Source organism: Sebastes fasciatus, chromosome 1 (genome assembly GCF_043250625.1).
Source record: "Sebastes fasciatus isolate fSebFas1 chromosome 1, fSebFas1.pri, whole genome shotgun sequence".
NCBI classification, from domain to species: domain Eukaryota; kingdom Metazoa; phylum Chordata; class Actinopteri; order Perciformes; family Sebastidae; genus Sebastes; species Sebastes fasciatus.
Window position 1 is genome coordinate 31,996,302 of NC_133795.1, and position 20,874 is coordinate 32,017,175.

Sequence of the window (20,874 nt, forward strand, 5' to 3'; positions counted from 1 at the left end):
ACATTTATACTGTATGTAGGCTATACTGTATTTCTAATTGATTTATCTTTATATCTTCATTCAATTATGATGCTCAGTGTGCTCAAATATTCTCATTTTATATGATGTTTAAAATGGTGGTGTGATTGTTATCTCAAGATAATGGAAAATTAAGTCTCTTAAGACAGAATTATGACAAACCACAGCTGCCTTCAGCTTCCCGCTCTGCATTATTTGGTTTCAAGATTTTTATTTATCTCATATTCAACATATCTTTATATTGCAGTGAAATGGTTGTTTGCCTCCTGTGCTTGAAATATAAATATAAATACAATATACTGTATATAACATTACGATATATAAAACAGAGATAATACTCTATATACAACAAAGATAAGATGGTATTTGCTTTGCATATACTACTTTATGTTTTTTTTGCATGTTTCAAAAACCTGAAAGAAAATTTGGCTATGGCATCTACATTTTCCTAAAATTTTAATGATTATGAAGGCATCTACTGTAGGTGTGTAAAATAAGAAGAAGAAGAAGAAGAAGAAGAAGAAGAAGAAGAAGAAGAAGAAGAAGAAGAAGAAGAAGAAGAAGAAGAAGAAGAAGAAGAAGAAGAAGAAGAAGAAGAAGAAGAAGAAGAAGAAGAAGAGTCTTCTATTACACAGAAGAAGAAGACACATTTTATTAATCTCCATGGGGGAAATTAAATGTTTTCACTCACTCATTGTTGTTTTACACACACACATAGGCCCAAAATACATGCATGCACACACAGGACCCACACGAGCAGTTATGGATTTGGTGCCTTGCTCAAGGGCACCTCAGCAACTGCCCAAGAGGTGAACTGGCACCTCTCCAGCTACCAATCCACACTCCATACCTACTGGTAGGTGCTGGACTTGAACCGGCCACGGTTTCCAAACCAAGTCCACACAAACTGAGCCACTGCCGGTTATTCTAATAATGCTCCTATAGATAAATGTATTTTAAGTAAATCTTTACAAAATTAATGAAGAATTGCTATGTATGAAACAATGGGGCAAATTAATGTTCTATTATAATGACCTGGGTATGAACCTCAGGCTCTGTCAAATAGAGGAGGTTTGTTCAGATATTAACTATGACCAGAGTGGCATAAAATCCAGAAAACACACTCCCTCCCAAGAGGGTAAAATCTATTGACTTTAGTGTCTCTGTGACCTTTCTTATCACACCACCATTAGGCCAACGTTTTTATTTCCCAATGTCTGTATTTTCTTGAGCTGTTGCTTGCTTGCATACAAACCAACAAATCATATCATAGTTCACACACCCAGCTGGAAGAAACATGACATTGGATGTTACCCGTTATGATCAGACTAATTCTCAGAATCAGCACATTAGCAGCATCATAGGAGCCACATCACCCCACTACTGTGAGATGTGCTAAATGTTATCGAACATGCTTGATTTTTTGTCAGAAAGCTCTCCCCAGTGTGAAAGCCAGTGCCTTTCGAGAGTGCACATTGTTCCAACAGAAAAATCTGAATTTATAGTCGTCAAATATCATCAGTTCAGACAAAACATCCTCTGATTGGTCAACTGTTCATCTGCAACATCATCCATGTTGACTGTGAAAGTAACAGCTGATACTTGGCATTATTAGTCTTCTTTGTAGATGAGTGCATTTGTATTGTTTCAGGACCAACCTGAGACTTTACATTTCTTGAAAGCTGCGGTACGAAGTATTTCAAGCTGTTCATAATAGATTTTGCATAAACAGGTGTTTCAATTCAATGTAATTAACAATCATGAAATATAGCTTCTTAATATGAGATTGTAATCAAAACCCTGTGGTGAGAGGCATGAAATTGAATATACACAAAAACAAGCAGCAATAAAAATGTTGTAGCATTTACAACCATACCCAAACTTTCACTTTCCCTTTAACACTACTACTTTGACACATTAAATGTCCATTTCTATTTGGCTACTTCCTTGGATCCTTCTCAAGGGAACACATCTGATTCACACCTCACAAAATATCTTCTTTTTTTAGATGAGCTATGACTTAAGTTCTAAACAGACTGGTGGCATGCACCCAAGACAAACTAGTCATGCTTATGTACGTAAATCCTCAGTGGAGACAGTGAGACACACTCGGCGTGGGTGGACATGCTGCCCTGGTGAGCCATATAGCTGGAGAGATTGCTCAAAACCCAGTCAGCAACCCAAATTGATATGCTTTAACATGATGCTTGCAGAGTGTGGACTTGATGACACTATAACAGCAGTGTCCTTATTTGCCCCTGCTAATAATCCAAACAGCTCCCACCTTCACCTCTCTCTCTCTGATGCAGGATTTCCATAAAATGGCTCAGCGGTAAATAAAAGTGAAAAGATTAAATACAGATGTTTTAGTATTTAAGGATGTGTGATGAATAGCATTTTTTTCCATTACAGTAATGTGTAGATAACACTGGGTTCATGACATGGAGGAAGTTACATCCCCCTCCTGCTCAAAGTCTGCAACAGAACACACCAATCATAATGCGCCACTCCATCAGGTGAAAACCCATTCCAGTGACAAGGTAATTTTTATGGCTGCAATTAAACTAGATATCATGTAAAGTCTGGAGAGAGAGAGAGAGAGAGACACACACACAGAGAGAGAGAGAGAGAGACAGAGAGAGAGAGAGAGAGAGACACACACAGAGAAAGAGAGAGAGACACACAGAGAAAGAGAGAGAGAGAGAGAGAGAGAGAGAGAGACACAGAGAGAGAGAGAGAGAGAGAGGCTTTTTCTTTGTAAATCCAACCTCTGTCCTTCACTCGTTTTCTGATTTTCATCCGGAATACAAGCTGGAATTAAACGGACTTTCCTGGAAATCCATTATTATTATTATTGGTAAGTCTATAAACTGTCTCCACTTACTGGACAGACACATACAGGCTGCATTAACTTACATTTGTGAACTGATCCAACTTTTTTTTTAATGGCAAAAGCCAATTCATTATGAGACTATTATAAAACATTCATGTGTTTGTGTGTTTTGCACTGAAAAAGCCTTAAAAGTTTTGCGCGCAGACGCTCAACAGGTGTCTCTCTCTGTGCGCACCGACCTGTATGTAGTATTTCACACAAGAGAGACATTATTCATTTGGATAGATAGATAGGCTCCATCAGGTCTCAACAACACATTAATCTGTGTCCCGGCTCTTTTCTAATGACATCAGACAGACAGGCAGTGGTCATTATAAGATAATCGTATTGAACAATTACGCGTTGGATAAATCTTCCTGTCCTTTTCTAGTGCGATAAGAAGTGAGAGTGAGCTGCGCAAATATGCACCAGTTGTGGGCTTATTTTCTCTGACATTCATCCCTTTTTTTTATCTTGTTATTCTTTGCGAATTCGGTGAGTAATATGGTTCCTAAATATTTGTGTTGCGGAGGCAGTTATCGTATAAACACAGAGGATATGGACAAAATGTTTACAGTCACACATTTCAGCTCAGATTCAAAGCCAAAGAGATTTATGATACATCATCTATGAAGTTAATTATTAATTGAGAGGCTTCAATTATTATTTTTTTAGCCTATGTGAGGCTCAAATATGAAGCATATAGATGTACAATGTGAGTCTGAATTGGTTTCAAATGTGGCATAAAACTGACCTTATCACCAATTTGAAGCTTTGACTGTTGGATCAAGCTCCTGTCAGTATCTCCATCTCATTTTATATATATATATTACATCCATCATACAGCATCCACAGGATAGTGCCATAGTTTATTAACTGCTTCCAATACTTCTCTCTGCTTAGTTATTTATTTATTGAATTGGTGGAGGCAACGAGATGTAAACTGATGTGAGCAAAGACATCTTTATTCTACTAATGTTGCTCCATTTTAATATTAAAGAAAGACATCAAAACCAGTTATAATGAGTGATTTTGTGAGGATGCTCTCCTAAAAAACCTCTCAGCTGGTGTGAGCACTAAACACTAAGTGTGAGTTTTTTTTTTCTTTTTCCTCCTCATGAGTGTGTCATCTGTGAGTAAGCATGCAGGCACAGAAATACAGAGATACAGACAAAAAAATTATGTAGTCATATCCGTTAGATAAATAGGGAAGAAAATAGATGGATGGGTTTGAAAACCGATGTTTCTGCTTAGTCAATAAGCAACATGTTTCCTTCCTCCCTCTTGAATTATTATGATTTAGATTTTGTTTTACATATAAGTATGTTTTCTTATTGAGGACACACCAAACCTCACGTCCACATTCTTAAAGTTTTTATTGTTTTATTCATTTATTTATTCATTTAGCAGGTTGGCTTTACACAGACATGAGTTTCTTTCCGTATTTTTTGTGAGGAATGATTCAATATGAGTGGGATGTGATGATCTTATTGGCAAAATAACACGCATGCTGATTCTCTTTTGTTGGACAAATAATGTTTTATGTTTAGGTGTGAATCAGAGGATCCTGAAAAGGCCAAATGACGTATTTGAATTCACAGGTTTATCACAGAAAGACAAGTCCACATAAGAAATATAAAGAAACTTCCACCTGCCTCCATGGCAACGGGTTTATTTCAGTCTACTCTTTTAAAAAATCAATACCTCAAACTGTCTAGATAAGTGATCAGATTTTCCAGCAGTATATTGATATGTTTTAATATGAGATGTCTTTCTGTGCTTTGCAGATTTAAACATGTTGAATCAAACATGGTGCAGGTTTTATAAATCCTAAAACATTTATTATTTACATTTATTGCCTCCTTTCCTCCAATCACTTTTTCTACTGCTGTCATTGAAGAGATTGGCCACCCTCCCCCCTTTGTGTGAGTGTTAAAGAAAGCCAGCTGGACAGCGAAAGAGAAAGACCAGAGAGATTTTAGCCATGTTGTACATCGAAAACCCCAAAAGTGAAAAGATTACAGTAAGTGTCGAGTTGTATTTAAGTATCTTTTCTCCACTGGAGGCTTCCTGTTTCCACGTCACACTTGTGTGAGTTGAATATTGGACCATAATTGGCCTCCAAACTAGTAAATATGTCACAAAATCATGCTCACTAGCCTGTCTAAAAGGTGCTAAATACGGGATTGGGAGCAAGCCAGCAGCTCGCAGCTAAGGGTGTTAACAGTGCTAACAGTGTTAACCTGAGGTGATACAAGGGTGGTTGCTACACTTCCGCAACGCCGGCGTCAGTAGGGGCGGCATTATCAGCTGTAACCGCTGTATGAGAGCAGTGCAGAGCAGCGGCCGTGAGCTGGCCAGAGGTACATGCTCACATGCATGAACATGGCGTGGCCAACCCGGCTATGTAAACACTGCTCAGGTAGACATTACTCTACTATATCTTTACATAGCAAATAGTTGTTTGCTGCTTTATTAATGCTCTCGATATTGAATTTAGCAGGTTTATGCTTAAAGGTACAGTGTGTAGGCTTTGGTGGCATCTAGTGGTGTGGTTGTAGATTGCAACCAACTGAGTACCCCTCCGCTCACTCCTCCTTTTCCAAGATTTGTGGTAACGTGAGCCGCTGAGTGTAAAACCGTGGTAACGCCGTTCACCTTGCTCAGAGGCCATCCTTACCATAATAATACTACTTTAGGAGCAACGGAAGTCAGACGGTGGCTAGCGGAACACACAGTTTTGCACTCTATGTTACTGCAGTTTCACAAGTGTGTTGGAGAACTATGGTGACCGGCAGCTAACGTAAAAACACGAAAAGCTCTCTCTAGAATCAGTGTTTGGTTTGTCTGTTCTACTGTAGAAACATGGCGGACTCCATGAAGAGGACCCGCTTCCTATGTAGATATGAAGGGCTCATTCTAAGCTAACGCAAACACAACGATTCTTAGTTTAAGGTGATTATACACTAATGAAAACATAGTTATGAATTTTATATTCCATTTCTGCTAATAGATCCCCTGAAATGTTACACACTGGACCGTTAAACTCAGATTTAAGGTGAGAACAGAGAAACTTTCCTCCGTCAGCAGATGAATGTGAAAACAGTCTTCTAGTGTCAAACTCTGCACCTACATCATTCTGCACAGTGAAGGTCAGACATTAAAGTGAAGTAACAATAAGTGAAACACAAAAACTGTGACAAATATTAATGTTTTTTTTTTGTCCTTTATGTTTTCCAGGTGTTTGGATATATAAAGCAAATGGACTACATATCAAGACAACACCTTTTCCAGTATCTAAAGGATTACCTTTTTAACATCAAGGTGCACTGGTGTTGGATCCAAACTGAGTAAATACACCTCATTAAAACCTACTGCTCCATACATGTTTTAGCTGTTTAAGACACACCGTCCATGATATGACTGGACCTAGAGGTGACCATCGCACCTACCATGATGGAACCTGGTCTGTCACCTTCCACAGACCCTTTTCACCTCAACACCAGCAACTACGTCAACAATAACAGCAACAACAGCTGGAGTGGCCTCCTCGACGCTGACTCACTGCGGAGCAATCACACACTGACCCTCCATGGCCGCTTCCACAACGCCCTGCTGGGGGTCTGCCTGGGATTTCTCTCTCTCCTCACCATCATGATGAACTTGCTCGTCCTCTACGCCGTGAAGAGAGAGAAGAGCCTCCACACCGTCGGGAACCTCTACATCGTCAGCCTGTCTGTGGCGGATCTGATCGTGGGGACCACGGTCATGCCTCTGAACCTGGTGTATTTGTTGGAGGACGAATGGAAGCTGGGACGGGCCGTCTGCCAGTTTTGGCTTATTATGGACTACGTTGCGAGCACAGCCTCCATTTTCAGCTTGTTTATCCTGTGTTTGGATCGGTACCGCTCCGTCAGACAGCCGCTCAAGTACCTGAAATATCGAACACGGGGAAAAGCCAGCGTGATGATTTCTGGAGCCTGGCTGCTGTCGATGATGTGGATTATTCCAATTTTAGGATGGAGGTCTTTCACTCATGTGGACCTTAAACCTGAGGAGGAGAACAAGTGTGACACGGATTTCCGCTTTGTCACGTGGTTCAAGGTCATTACGGCCGTCTTCAACTTCTACGTACCCTCAATTTTGATGCTCTGGTTTTACACGCACATCTACTTGGCAGTGAGGCAACATCTCAGGGAGAGGGAGAGGATCATTCATCCGACCGACTCGTTTGGGGAAAATGAGAACGGACAAAATGCCCAAACGTCGGTGAAAAATGACTCCAAATCACCCAAGAGGGAATGTGGCGTTCCAATGAAACTCTCGAAAAAACAACGCTTGTTAGACCAGAACACTCTAGATCAGCGATATTCCCTCGAGGATCCCTATAAATCTAAAACCGCCTCATCCAGATCTCACAGGAAAATTGGTGTAAAGTGCCAGCAGACGTCATTGCTCGCCATGACAACAAAACGACTCAGAATGGCAAAAAAGGTCAAAAGGTGCTCGTTGTCTCCTGAGGAGAAGCAGCCAGACATTGAGATTCCCCTGAGTCGACCGTCGGTGCCGCAGGACGTAATATGCTCCGAGGGGAACAATCAGAACAAACTTCAAGCGTCTTTAAATGAATGTCACGTCACGGTGCCAAAGTCAGTGAGCGGCGTCTGTGACATCGGTCAGGTTTCAGACGTGCAGAGATACACCTCTGTTCTCTACAGCGACTACGACCCCAGTCACGCTCTGCCCTGGACTGAGGAAGGGGTCGAAGACGGCAAATTGGACCCGGCTAACGCGATGACTCTGAGACAGACGTGGCAGAGGTTTATCGACCAATCACGTCAGCGTATCCAAAGCCTGCGGATCCATAAAGAGCACAAGGCAGCCAAGCAGTTGGGCTTCATAATCGCTGCTTTCTTGTTGTGTTGGATACCGTACTTCATAACTTTCATGGTCATGGCGTTCTGCAGAGAGTGCGTGCACCATGACCTTCACATGTTCACCATATGGTTAGGCTACATCAACTCCACCCTCAACCCTTTTATATACCCGCTCTGCAACGGGAACTTCAAACGAGTCTTCAAAAATATTCTCAACATTCGTTTGTGAGGGGCAGAGCGAAGAGGCAGAACAAAATCATAAATGCTGCTGATACTCACAGATAAGGAGGGGACATCTGTTGCATCAATTCATTGTCTTAAAGGGATAGTTCGGGTGTTTTGAAGTGGGGTTGTATGAGGTACTTATCCAAAGTAGGTGTATTACTTCTAGTAGATGACGCTCGGTTCGCCCCCAGCATCGAGAAACAGACACGGGTACCAACACTGGAGCAAAGCAATACGCTGCTGTGGAGGGGGACTAAAAGAAAGATTTCTAAAAAAATCGGTATCAGTTTAAGTGTACGCTATATTTAAAATATTTTCACCACTTTATCTTGCCGTCAGACAGCCCTTTCCGACGGTGAACTGAACTGAAAGTGAAACTTATCTATGCTCTCTCCAAAGCCAGCAGGCTCAAATGACAAAAACAGTATAGATAAGTTTCACTTTCAGTTCAGTTTGCCATCGGAAAATATTTTAGATAGCGTACACTTAAACGTATATTAATTTTTTAGGTGAGCCTTTCTTTTTGGTGGCTAAATTATATTTTTCTGCCGTCCCCGTCCACAGCATTACATTGCTTTGCTCTAGTGACAGTGCTCCTGTCTGTTTCTCGATGCTGGGGGTGTGCCGACCGTTATCTACTGTAAGTATTACACCTACTATGGATATATAAGTACCTCATACAACCCCACTTCAAAACACCTAAACTGTCCCTTTAAACACCCTTGCATGGGTGAGATTTTTAAGTGTAGATGAAACTGTAAATGTATTTTGAGCGTCACTTATTTCAGTTTGTTCTAAATCTTATTTCGGTAACTTACTGTCCTCCGTGCTCTGATTCCGACTCATGGCAACAGTTGAGGATAATGTGTCTGACTTTAATGTTATTTATTTTGTCTATGTTATGCTAATGATAGTGTGTCTCAGACCAGAGGTCTTTAAACTGAAAAGATTTTGATCTCTCACCCTCGATATAAACAGGAACATGAATGTAGTGTGGCTCTGGTCCAGAGCGGCGCAAAACTACGTCTTTATGTGTTTTTAAAAAAAATATTTTTATTTATTTTTCTTTTTTTGCACTATTAATGTACAGAACCAGAGAAATGTAACATGACACAATAAATCTAACATTTTACAAACATGCGTTTGTCACATTGTTTTCTCATCATAAAACCAGGATATGGGACATTAGTTGTCCTCTCTAATGTCAGTCCAGGAAAAACACAAATCTTGCCAAGTAGCTGCTGAGCTCTTACTCCAGGGAGGGCTGATTTGGGATCTGCTCAGTTGTTTGTTTATTTCACCCTTAATCTTAGAGTTTTTAAACGTGCAAGCTTTAACTTATTTCATTGTGTTTTAACACATTAAAATTACCATCTTAATTATAATTTGTAGAAATGTTCTGGTCTTTTTTTAACTGTTTGCCTTCACTATTATCAGTAAATACATAATGTGAAGAAAAACTGTTAACAGATCAAGTAGCACATACTGTATACTGTATAAATATAAAACTGTATATACCCGAGCACCTGCTAAACAATGGCTGTATGTGTGAATCACACATTTTCACACAAAAACAGTGATGTGTCTGCACAGCAACCACTTAAATCCTTCTGTCAAGGGATTTTGTTTTTCTATTAACAAAACTGCCCTTTACAACCTGATACACCAATTGTGTCATTAGCCAAAGAGCACCATCATTTCACAATGATGTGGAAAAACAATTGTAAATTTGAGCCTTGAGTAATGCATTTATATTGATTAAATATTGGGAAAAAGCACACAAAGTGCTTCCATCAGGCTCTAGAGACAAAGCATGACAGCGCAACTGTCTGCCATTAGAAAAAGTAATTCTTGGTAATCCTGTTGTGAAAAACAAAGTTAAATGGTGCCACAATTGACATGTTATCACTCCCATAATGTCAAATTGTTGTGTTCGGATTTTCAAAAAGTTTCTCAAGTCAGAACCCCATGTACATCAAATTCTATTATGCGAATTATAGTTTCTGCAATAGGGTTGTAATACGTTAACCTGCCATGACTCCAACCAAATCTAGAATCCAGATCAAGAGATGCATAATGTTTCCTGTGTCCAGCGAACACAGACGGGTTGTGAGTCACTACTTAGCCAAATCAAACAAATCAGTGGGGGGTGGAACTGAGCTGGAAGAGGTGTGATTGCACTCTGTCATCTCTACAGTACATCTCAGTCAACATCGTAGAGCCAGTGTCAGGCTGGTATTCAGGAAAAACAATGCTGTTTCAGATGTTTTTTTTAGATTTTTCACAGACCAAAGCTGCCAAGTTCTGCTAATAGATACGAAACGCAACACATTCCTCATACCGAAACGACAGAATAGGTTGTTTGCTAATGACTCTCAAAGGAACAATGTGTAAGTATTACTTCTTTAGTGTATAATCACCTAAAAATAAGAATTGTTGTGTTTTCGTTACATCAGAATGAGACGTTTATATCGACATATGGAGCGGGTCCTCTTCACGGAGTCCGCCATGTTTCTACAGTAGCCCAGAATGGACAAACCAAACGCTGGCTCTAGATAGGGCCATTTGCGTTTTCGCATCGGCCACCGTAGCACATGGGAGAAGTTTCAGTTGGTAGCAATCGGAAGCCTCACCGCCAGATGCCGCCAAATCCTACACACCCCACCTTTAACAGACGTTGTTTCGACTCTGCGACTACCTCCGCTGCCGGCTTAGCAACACACTTTATGGCCCCACTGACGTGTGTTGTCACTATAACAACCAACAACAACCGACATTTTCTTTTGACCTCTTCAAATGACCACGGCAAACAGTTCAATGTCTGTTCTACTCTTATCCTATTTCTGTGGGCACAATTCTGTGTTTTCAGCCTTGAGCTGGTTGTAACTACGGGAACGGTAAAAACATTACAAGCACAGTGACAGTTTATTCTCATAAACATAATAGATACTCTACTGTTGTTTACCAAACAAACAAAATAATAATTCATACTATTGTTTCTGTTAAAGAAAGCCTGCCAAGCTCCGATCCAATGAGTGATAACCTCATCACCTTCAGTGATTTAGAGAGAACCTTTAGTCCTTTCCACTCTGCATTTTCCCTTCTTTCTTTAAGGATGAGCAGGATGTTGGTGAATTATAGTTTTCATGTTTGCCAAAAACTATGGTGCTCATTAATCAGCCACATTGAGGCTGTCTGAACTCTTGTGAACTGTAAAGAGGACGTTTATTAACATTTTCCCACGACTTCTCAAAATGAACTCTTTACGTCCCTGTATGGTCAATGTCTGAGGTGTGTACTGAATGTATATGTACAGTTACTTGATCTCGCACAGGATATTTAATTGTAGAATAATAATGTATTTCATGTGATATGTAGGATTGGACTGCAGCTAACTGCCTTGACACCACATTAACAACAATATCTCGATATATCGAGCCCTTCCTTGTACTGCTGCTCCATTAGACCATTCCTTAAACCATCCTGAAGGGGTCATATTTTATTCTGATGACTTCCACCGTGACTTGTGCAAGTTTGTTTTGAAGAATTCATCTCGATTCAATCAAATGAAAAGGAGTTATTCTACTGGCAGTGAAATGTAGAGAAATTAAAACAGGACAAAGGTAAGTATAAAGCAGAGACTGACAATCAACTGTATGATGAGAGGCTCAAAAAAAGTAGAACATATTTTTTTGGAATTCATATGACAAATGCTGCATTAGCTGCAGATATTAATAATTACATTAACTCAATTAAAATTATGTCAATTTATTTGATTTATGTCTTTGAGGATTTGACCAACAGGATTTTCTGCCTCGGGAACTTTTCAGACTCCCTTATATTAACCACAATAATTTACCTATAATAATTTGACCCTTTCTTAAACCTAAAAAAAAACATTGAGTATTAGTTACTGAGGAAAACAATTTTGAAATTAAATGAATTAATTGATTTGGTGTAGTCGATTTATGAGTGCAACTTAAATCCAGTCCAGCATTTCAAACAGGAGCAACACAATCAAGCTTGTTTGACCAGCAGTTCACAGTGAACGCCTGCATGAACCTCACTGTCGGATCTGTTGCTGTTTCACTCAACCAGTTAATATCGCTCACAGAGTGTCACTGAACTTAAAATGACCCAGCCGAGGTTAGGTTCAATAAGTTCACTAACAAACTGAGTGATACACTTCTAAGCAAATTTATTAATTCACTATTCTGTCATTTCAAAGCAATAGTCCATAATTCCACCTGCTACTTATACTAGAAAGTATTCCTATGCTTGTAAGATGCAAAGTTAGTTTGGACGTCTATGAAAAAACATTTGCAATTGTTGAAGTGTTTTGTTGTTCAAAGCTAGCTGCACCCAAAAGCCAAATAGTTTTTGTAGTGATAACAGTGGTTACATTACAAATTCCCATCCTGGGACTTAAAAGGCTGTTTAAAAAAAATCATAGCCAAAATCCCAATGATAATTTGTTTTTTTTCTCAACATGGTGGGGATTTTATAAGGTGATTTCAGTATTTTTAGACTCAATACTTTAATACTATATTTGCATTTGAGTACTTTTTATTTTGACTTCTCTATCAGAATTATATATTCTAGTGTGGAGAGGGCTTTGAAACAGCATTCAGACATTCATGCTGGGAAATAAAATGTACAGAAAATATAACTGAACAGTAAGGATGAAATAATGAAAACATTATATATGTTAGAGATTTCATGACCTCTGTATTTCTAAAACAAATTGTTTCAACCCTAGCCCTTGGAGTTTGTTTGTGCCCTTATCCCTATACCTATAAAACAAATATCTTGGTTCTGTATTGGCTAAAAACGTAAAGGTATTTTGCATTTATAGAAGTCTGATGCTGTGCCTTCTTTTGAGACGTGGCTGGTAGAGCTGGGTGAGATCCTCCATTTCGAGAAGCTTATAGATTCAAGATTGCAGGAAGATGAGATGATCATTTATTGATGCACAGAGGTGGAAATTCAGGTGTTGCAGCAGCACAAAAATAGAAATTAGTAGACAAATAGAGAAGTAAAAATAATACAATATATACAACTAGTATAAGAGTAGAAACTATACAAGAACTATACAAGAGCAATTAAAGACAAAGTTACGAGGTGAGTGACAAGTTAAAGTGACGAGTTACAAGGTAAAGTGATATAACGGTGAGTCTAGTATATACGTAAACAGTGTACACCAGAATAATATATACTGTGATTAAATATATATTACTTAGTGTTGTCTAAATATAGCAAAATAAAAATATAATATAGTGTATGTTGTGGTATAAGACAGTATCTGTATAACATATTAACATAGTATAATAGTATGATATAGAACAGTAGGCTATAGTATAGGGCTGTCCCGAGTACCATTTTTTGGGCTTCGCAGCTTTGGTGTGAAATATTCAAAGGTATTCAAAGCTTTACGGAGCAGCACGGTGCAGCAGGCTGACATGTTCTTTTGTTTACAAGTATGTCTACTATGACACTGAGAGGATAGGCATGGACATTTCGCAGAGGACACGTTTACTTCTGTCCCGTCACCCTTACTACTGTCCCAGGTGGCTGGCTCTGCAGCCACGGTACAGGACATGCTGACCACCATGCTTGCATACATTGATGATGTGCCGTCTGGCAAACTGGCGGCACATAACAGCGTGGGCTGCTTCCTGAATGCCTTGGTAATCAAGGTGCCCACCATCTCAGCTGAGGACTTTGAGAACATGCTCAATTCCAACATCAATGACCTGTTGATAGTGACCTACCTGTCTAACCTCACCCAAGCACAGATTGCTCTAAATGAGAAGCTGGTGCTGCTCTGAGGGGATTTCATTGAAGTGATTCATATTTCATTGTTGTACACTCCCCTCTGTTTCAGTGCAAGAGACAGTGCCACCGCCACACTACTGTACACACACACGCACCTCTACACAGAACAAACAGTGCCATCCGTCTGAGAATACTCATATTCAATATTAATTATTATTAGTTAATGAATAATGTTGTGGGTTCCTATTATTAGTTTGGGATTTATACTTTATTATTTCATACTTATATATAATATATTTTTTTATTTAAAAACGGAGCATTCGAATGGTTATTTAGAGGTGGAATACCATGGCAATGGTCGAAGCTTCGAAGCATTCGGGTCAGCCCTACTATGGTACACAGTATATGAGGCACAAGGTATAGTATAAGGAGCAATGTGTTAGAAGTAGTATCATTAATAATATAATAGAATATAGTGCATCAGCATAGCAGTGTATAAAATGCAGTATAGCATGGTATGGTATAGTATATAAGGTGTAGGAGGTGGGGTACCAGTGTTGAGGGGTCTGAGGGAAGATGACGGTGTGGGATGAAGGATCGACCACATCAATCCTGTAATCTGTATGTTTTAAACACTGTTTTGTTTTCTTACATGAGTTTTGCCTTTTACCTACCACGCCCCATTGTATGTTCTTGTGGGCAGCACAACTAAGAGGGACACCTCAAGGCTGGACAAGCTGATCAAGCGGGCCGGCTCTGTGGTCGGCATGGAGCTCGACTCTCTGGTGACGGTGGCAGAGGAAAGAACACTCAACAGACTGCTGGCCATACTGGACAACGCCAGCCATCCTCTGCACGCCGTCATCACCAAACAGAGGAGCTCGTTTAGCGACAGGTTGCTGCTCCCCAAGTGCCCCACCGACAGACTCAGGAAATCCTTTTTCCTGAGCCTGGGTGGGGGGGCGGGTCAAAGGAGGACGGTCTGCAGGACAGATAATAATGCACTATATCCATTTTTAACAGTCTCTTCTGCACTATATTCACTTTTTTAATAGTCTCTTCTAAACTATATTCACTTTTTTAATAGTCTCTTCTAAACTATATTCACTTTTTTAATAGTCTCTTCTAAACTATATTCACTTTTTTAACAGTCTCTTCTAAACTATATTCACTTTTTTAATAGTCGTGTATCACAGCTGTTACCCTGCACTATATTCAGTTTTAACAGTTTTCTTCATCTCCTTGTATTTTTATATCTGGTATATTTTTTTGTACTTTGCACTACTAACTTTTTTACTGCCTTTTTACTAACATGTTTTGCACTATGGAACTGTGATGCTGGAAACTTGAATTTCCCTCGGGATCAATAAAGTTACTATCTATCTATCTATCTATCTATCTTTTCAGCTGCTGTTATTGGAAGAAAAATGGAAAAATATAACTTTTATTCGCCAATGTGGACTGTATACAACAATAATGTGCAATAAAAATATTCTTTTTAAACAAACCAATTGCCCAGAAGAGGCATCATTAACACTGATGTCCTCATCTCTTGCATTTCTGACCTTGAACCGTTTCTATCCAGCAAGCAGCAGCAGCAGCAAGCAGCAGCAGCAGCAAGCAAGCAAGCAGCAGCAAGCAGCAAGCAGCAAGCAGCAGCAGCAAGCAGCAGCAGCAGCAGCAAGCAGCAGCAGCAGCAGCAAGCAGCAAGCAAGCAGCAAGCAGCAGCAGCAGCAGCAAGCAAGCAGCAGCAGCAAGCAGCAGTAGGGTAGTTTACAGACGGTCCCTAACTAGCTAACTCATTAACCCAGTAGTTTCTGTTTGTCCAGCAACTATTCTGATGAAAATGAGCTCTTAGCTTCTTTACCTACATGTCCCACACTGTGGACTTCTTCCTGTTTAAACAACACCATGTCTCGGTAGTGACACAACCTGTTTATAACCTGCTCATAACGTGCTTCCCTGCTGGAGAACCGGTTGTCCGGATGCTCGTTCACAGACTGACTGACACTCCGGCTGCTCTCACACCGTCTGACTCTCTGTTATCAGTCCGACATGAAAAGAAACGGCGCCTACAGGTTGTTGACAGTCTTCTCCTGCTTCGTCATTAGCTTCTTCTTGTTTTTATTCTGGTTCTTCGTAGTTTACTCGATGACAAAAGCTCCATAAAGACAACAACAACAACAACAGAGAGACTCTTCCTGTAGCAGCTAGGCTACTTACCCAGAGTGCATTGCTGTGTTGACAAAGTCCCGTGATCACATGATCAGCCTGACCAGGAAGTGAAGGATCTCTGGTGAGTGTAACGTTACAACTCAAAGCTCAGTTTATATCACAGTTTCACAGCTGATCCGGGGTTTAACGTGACCACACATGTATCTGGTGTTAAATACAGTTATGTGGTGATATTGTGATGTGTTTCCTCGGAGATATTGTTGTTGTCATTGTATTGATAACTGTAAAAGCCATTAGGGCAGCTTAATGTGTCAGAGCTTCTGCTTTCACTGTGTGTCACTGAGTGTGTCGCCAGGGTAACAGTCCTGATCATATGCAATTTAAACACACATTAAGTGACATGTGAAGCTTCAAAGTCCTAAACTAGATCCCTATGTGTCGTGGTGCTACATGTTTGCCAAAAAAATAAGAAATAATCCAAATAACACAAGACTGGCAGGGCTTCAGTTTGCATGTTTTGTTCATATCAACAGCAGCATTTGCCAAAATGTTATCAACATTTTGACATCACCGTGGTGTAAGTATTGGATGTGCACATATAGTATCCATTGTAGATCAGACTGATTAGTAATTTATGCAGAAATAAGTTAATAAATTCCCATCACACTTACACACCAAAAACTGATAATAACCTGATATTTTCAGGTGGGATTTCATTCATTCTCACTGTGCAATATCATTTCCCACTTGTGCAATTTAGTTAATAGTCTGTTTATTGTCAATACTGTATATACTGCTCCTATTTTTATACTTCCTTCTATTTAAATGGTTCATATTTTGTTACACTTTGTTTAGCTCTTTTTTACTGTGTTAGCTGATGCATCTTGTTTTTTGCACTATCCCCTTTGCTGCTGTACACTGCACATATACCCACTGCAGGACTTATAAAGGAATATCTCTTATCTTATCTTATCTTATCACTAGTTACCACAGAGCCCAGATTTGTTCATGTAGTCTGACCAATAGTCACAAAACCCAAAGTATTATTTATTGCTGTTATATCATATATATATATATATATATATATATATATATATATATATATATATTATTGAGGATATGGAAAAGCAAGCAGCAAATTCATTATTTTTGTATATTTTATTTATTTATTTGACCGGGACAATACATATATTTGCTGCTTGCTTTTCCATATCCTCAATAATATATATAAAGCAGCAAATATATATATATATATATATATATATATATATATATATATATATATATATATATATAGCAAATATGCACTATTAGCAAATATATATATATATATATCTTGTTGAGGATATGGAAAAGCAAGCAGCAATTATTTTAGTATATTTTATTTATTTGACCGGGACAATACATGTAGGCATTGTTACACTTAATTAAAGTGCAACAGAGGCAATGTATACAGGACTTCTAGCCGTAGCTAATTTGCAGACCGTGTCCCTGGTTAGGTTTTAAGAAAAAAATAAAACACATACAACATCATACATAAAAACATAATACGAAATCGTATATTACAATCAATTTACAATGCATGTTCCCAATCACAGGTTTGGTTTAGTTTCAGCCAGTGTTTCACCTTTTCATTAAACGTTTTCAGGCCAGGTTGTATTTTAATTTCCATATAATAATAAATAACGTTTATTTCATGGTCAGAATTTGGTTTCTTTTATGTGCCGTCAGTTGATTTCAATCCATATTACCAGCATAACTACAGTATAAAGATAGCCATGCGTAGGGTCGACTCATGTCATAATACAGTTTGTCAAATCAAGTCAGCTTTATTTGTATAGCCCCAAATCACAAATTTGCAACAAAAGTATTTCCAATCTTTACAACATAAGACACCCTCTATCTTTATCATTTTGTGAATGATTTAAACATTTATTTTGTTTTGCCACAGACTAATGCTGATGGTTAGAGATGCACGCCATTAGTAGGCTCACTTTCCCATGACCAATGAATGTACTGGTTGATACATCTATTATGTGTTTTGTGATTTACCAATTGACTGATCGGTGAACTGACTGAATTAGCTCACTAATACTCCTCTGGGTTGCGTCTGGGTGACCATCAGAGGTCACAAGCTCAGCAGCTAATAAGTAATGACAGATTATGGGGCCTGCAACTCTTTTTGTAACCTACAACTGTTTAATTTCACAGCTTGTAGTAGTTGGCTGCGTGTGCTGTTAGTGACGTTGTGATGGCATCTGACACCGGTGAGGCGGCGTCCTCCACTCCTGACCTCAAGCTGCAGTTTGCTCCCTTCAGCAGCGCCCTGGAGGCCGGCTTCTGGCACCAGCTCACTCAGAAGAAACTCAATGACTACAGATTGGACGAAAGCCCCAAATGTATCAAAGGATATTACTACAATGGTGAGTGCTGAGATCAGATGGTGTTATTAAAGCGATGACTATTCAGTTGCTGTTTATTCTCACTTTTGACAATTCTAGACATTATATAATATACATTTTAATCATTCAGTGTCACATACATGAAAATCTGTTGCACAGTGGAGGCCAATTTGCTCATCTAGATCAGTATATTTTAAATAACAACTTTGACATTTTTAAAACTGTTTCATTCACTTTTCTGTCCTATAGGTGACCCACTGAGCTTGCCCACTCGCCTAACGTTGGAGTTCAGTGCATTTGAAGCGTAAGTATGATGCAGTATATTGCCTATATAAACCATATCTATATATACTGTACAGCAAGTTTATCTAGTTTTAATAAGTCTTGCAATGAATAATACAGATGTACAGTACATCGCCAACAAAACCACCAACAAAAACACAATTAGGAACCTGCTACCACTCTCAAATTGATTGAGAAGTCTTTTAATACAATAGACAACGAGTAATCTAAGTTATGGATGGTTTCTCATGCTGTAAAAGGCTTATTTTACTAAATTAATTTTGAACTCTGCAAATTGTCAAGAAACAAATCCGCATTAGACTTTTAATGTATAAGTCAAAATCAAATTTGACTCAAATTATATGTTCAAATACGTCTCAAAACGCTGTGGTCAGGATGCAGTCACTGGTGGTTTCCGTTTTGTAAACTTTTGAACCGTGTTTATGAAAGTTGAGTGAAGTTTTCATTGTTTTGGAATAATGAATTGGTGGTGAACTTCCTTTAAAAGTTTATCAGCCAGTTCAGTTTAGGGCTGAACTAAATTTGGATCAGCTCTCACTTTCCTGTCATTTGGAAGCCGTTCAATAAAATAATAATTTAAATGCAAATGTCTGCTGTGTTTTGCCGTCAGGGATGGACCGACGCCAGCCCGCTGCTGTCCAGCTACTGGAACGCTGTATAACACCAACACACTGGATGCCTTTAAGACCACCGATAAGAAGGCTCTGCTGGAGAAAGAGGCCAAGGAGGTAAAAGACATACAATAGGACATATTCACATACAGACATCTGGTAGGGGATTTCTGTAAAAATAGACACAAAGTCACTAAGTTGTGCAGCTGAGAATTAAATGATTTAATGAATGCACTCTTTCCTCTCCTGTTGTTTTGTAGATATGGGATTCTATACAGTCTGGGGCTGCGTTGAAGGACCCCTCCATCCTCTGCAAATTCATTCTGCTGACCTTTGCAGTGCGTATAAACAGCATCTTATGAATGTGTTAGTTTTGTATATTAATGACTTCATGTGTGACTTTCTATTTTTCCATTTTTTTAAATTCCTTTTTCTGACCAATCTTTTTTCAGGATTTGAAGAAGTACCATTTCTACTACTGGTTCTGCTTCCCTGCTCTCTGTTTCCCAGAAGGAATAAAGATCGTCAAACAGCCGTCTGCCCTAGAGAAAATTTTCTCAGCAAAACAGGTTGGCTGTTTAAAGCTCATTATACAACCACTGGAATGAATATTTTCCCGTATTACTTCTTCCTTTTTTCAAATTTTTCAGGTGGTGTTCTACACAATACACTTGGGTTCCCCAAATTATGATGCTCATTATAAATTGTAGACATAAAATGAACAGTTGAACTACTGTATGATGTTAATAGTTAATTCTGTTAGTTGTTTTCCGAAGATTTTCTATGACAAATGTAGGCCTAAATATTCAAATGTTATTATCCTCTTTCCTAAGAAAATGAGATGGATGCATATCCTAACAGTGTTCTTTAGATCTGCCCGTTCTGTCTAAGACTGTTTACGTTATAGAATAATACAATGAAGTAAGGTGAATTATTATTTCTCGGCTCAGTGGCTCCAAGGAGAGACAAATCCTCATTAAGAGAGAGTTAGAATGACTCACGAACAGCGTGACGCCAACTGCAAGAGTCTGACAAGAGTAGAAATGAGTAGACACACTCAACAGCTACAGTGTGTGTGTTCATTATCACTAAATTACTTTTTTTTCAGCTAGAGTTATCCGTGTAATGAGCGACATAATATCCTTTCATCCATGCTCTATGTTATATTTTATTCACAGTAAAATATTTTAGCTATTGCTGATATTATGCTTCAGAAAACCTCTTGTATTTTCATACAGTAATACATTATAAGTTATTGTGTGTGTATATATATATATATATATATATATATACATGTTATTTATATGTTATTTATGACACCCCACATCCCTAGAACTGCAATGCCGGGTGTCAGCATGCATAGGTTCCCGCCTTTTTCTGCCGCTTGGCTGACAATGACCCCGACCTCAATGCCTATACCCCTGTGGGTGGTGGGCCCACAGGGCGGCAGCTGTGACCGAAAGAATGAGATGCTTACAAGCAGCCGAAATAAGTTTCCTCTGTAGGGTGGTTGGGCTCACCCATAGGGAGAGGATAAGGAGCTCAGACATCCGGAGGGAGCCGCTGCTCCTTCACATCAAAAGGAGACAGTTGAGGTGGTTTCGGCATCTGATCAG

At 39.1% G+C, this 20,874-nt stretch overlaps 2 protein-coding genes across 3 annotated transcripts in view; both read left to right on the top strand.

The window, feature by feature from the left end:
- Nucleotides 1-2,609: 2,609 nt before the first annotated feature.
- hrh1 (histamine receptor H1) lies at nucleotides 2,610-9,269 on the top strand. The gene is made up of 2 exons (XM_074643508.1): nucleotides 2,610-2,875; nucleotides 6,131-9,269. Exon 2 carries the CDS (start codon nucleotides 6,344-6,346, stop codon nucleotides 7,994-7,996), a length of 1,653 nt encoding a protein of 550 aa, XP_074499609.1. The 5' UTR covers nucleotides 2,610-2,875; nucleotides 6,131-6,343; the 3' UTR covers nucleotides 7,997-9,269.
- Nucleotides 9,270-15,504: 6,235 nt separating this feature from the next.
- The window catches only part of atg7 (ATG7 autophagy related 7 homolog (S. cerevisiae)), a 74,115-nt gene continuing 68,745 nt past the window's right edge, over nucleotides 15,505-20,874 (top strand). The window contains exons 1-6 of one of the 2 annotated variants that reach the window (XM_074643629.1): nucleotides 15,505-16,063; nucleotides 18,154-18,365; nucleotides 18,594-18,648; nucleotides 19,258-19,375; nucleotides 19,519-19,596; nucleotides 19,711-19,827. In XM_074643629.1, coding sequence (XP_074499730.1) covers nucleotides 18,194-18,365; nucleotides 18,594-18,648; nucleotides 19,258-19,375; nucleotides 19,519-19,596; nucleotides 19,711-19,827 — 540 coding nt within the window. In that variant the 5' untranslated portion in view covers nucleotides 15,505-16,063; nucleotides 18,154-18,193. The remainder of the gene's footprint in view (nucleotides 16,064-18,153; nucleotides 18,366-18,593; nucleotides 18,649-19,257; nucleotides 19,376-19,518; nucleotides 19,597-19,710; nucleotides 19,828-20,874) is intronic. The other variant, XM_074643639.1, reaches the window with a different exon arrangement.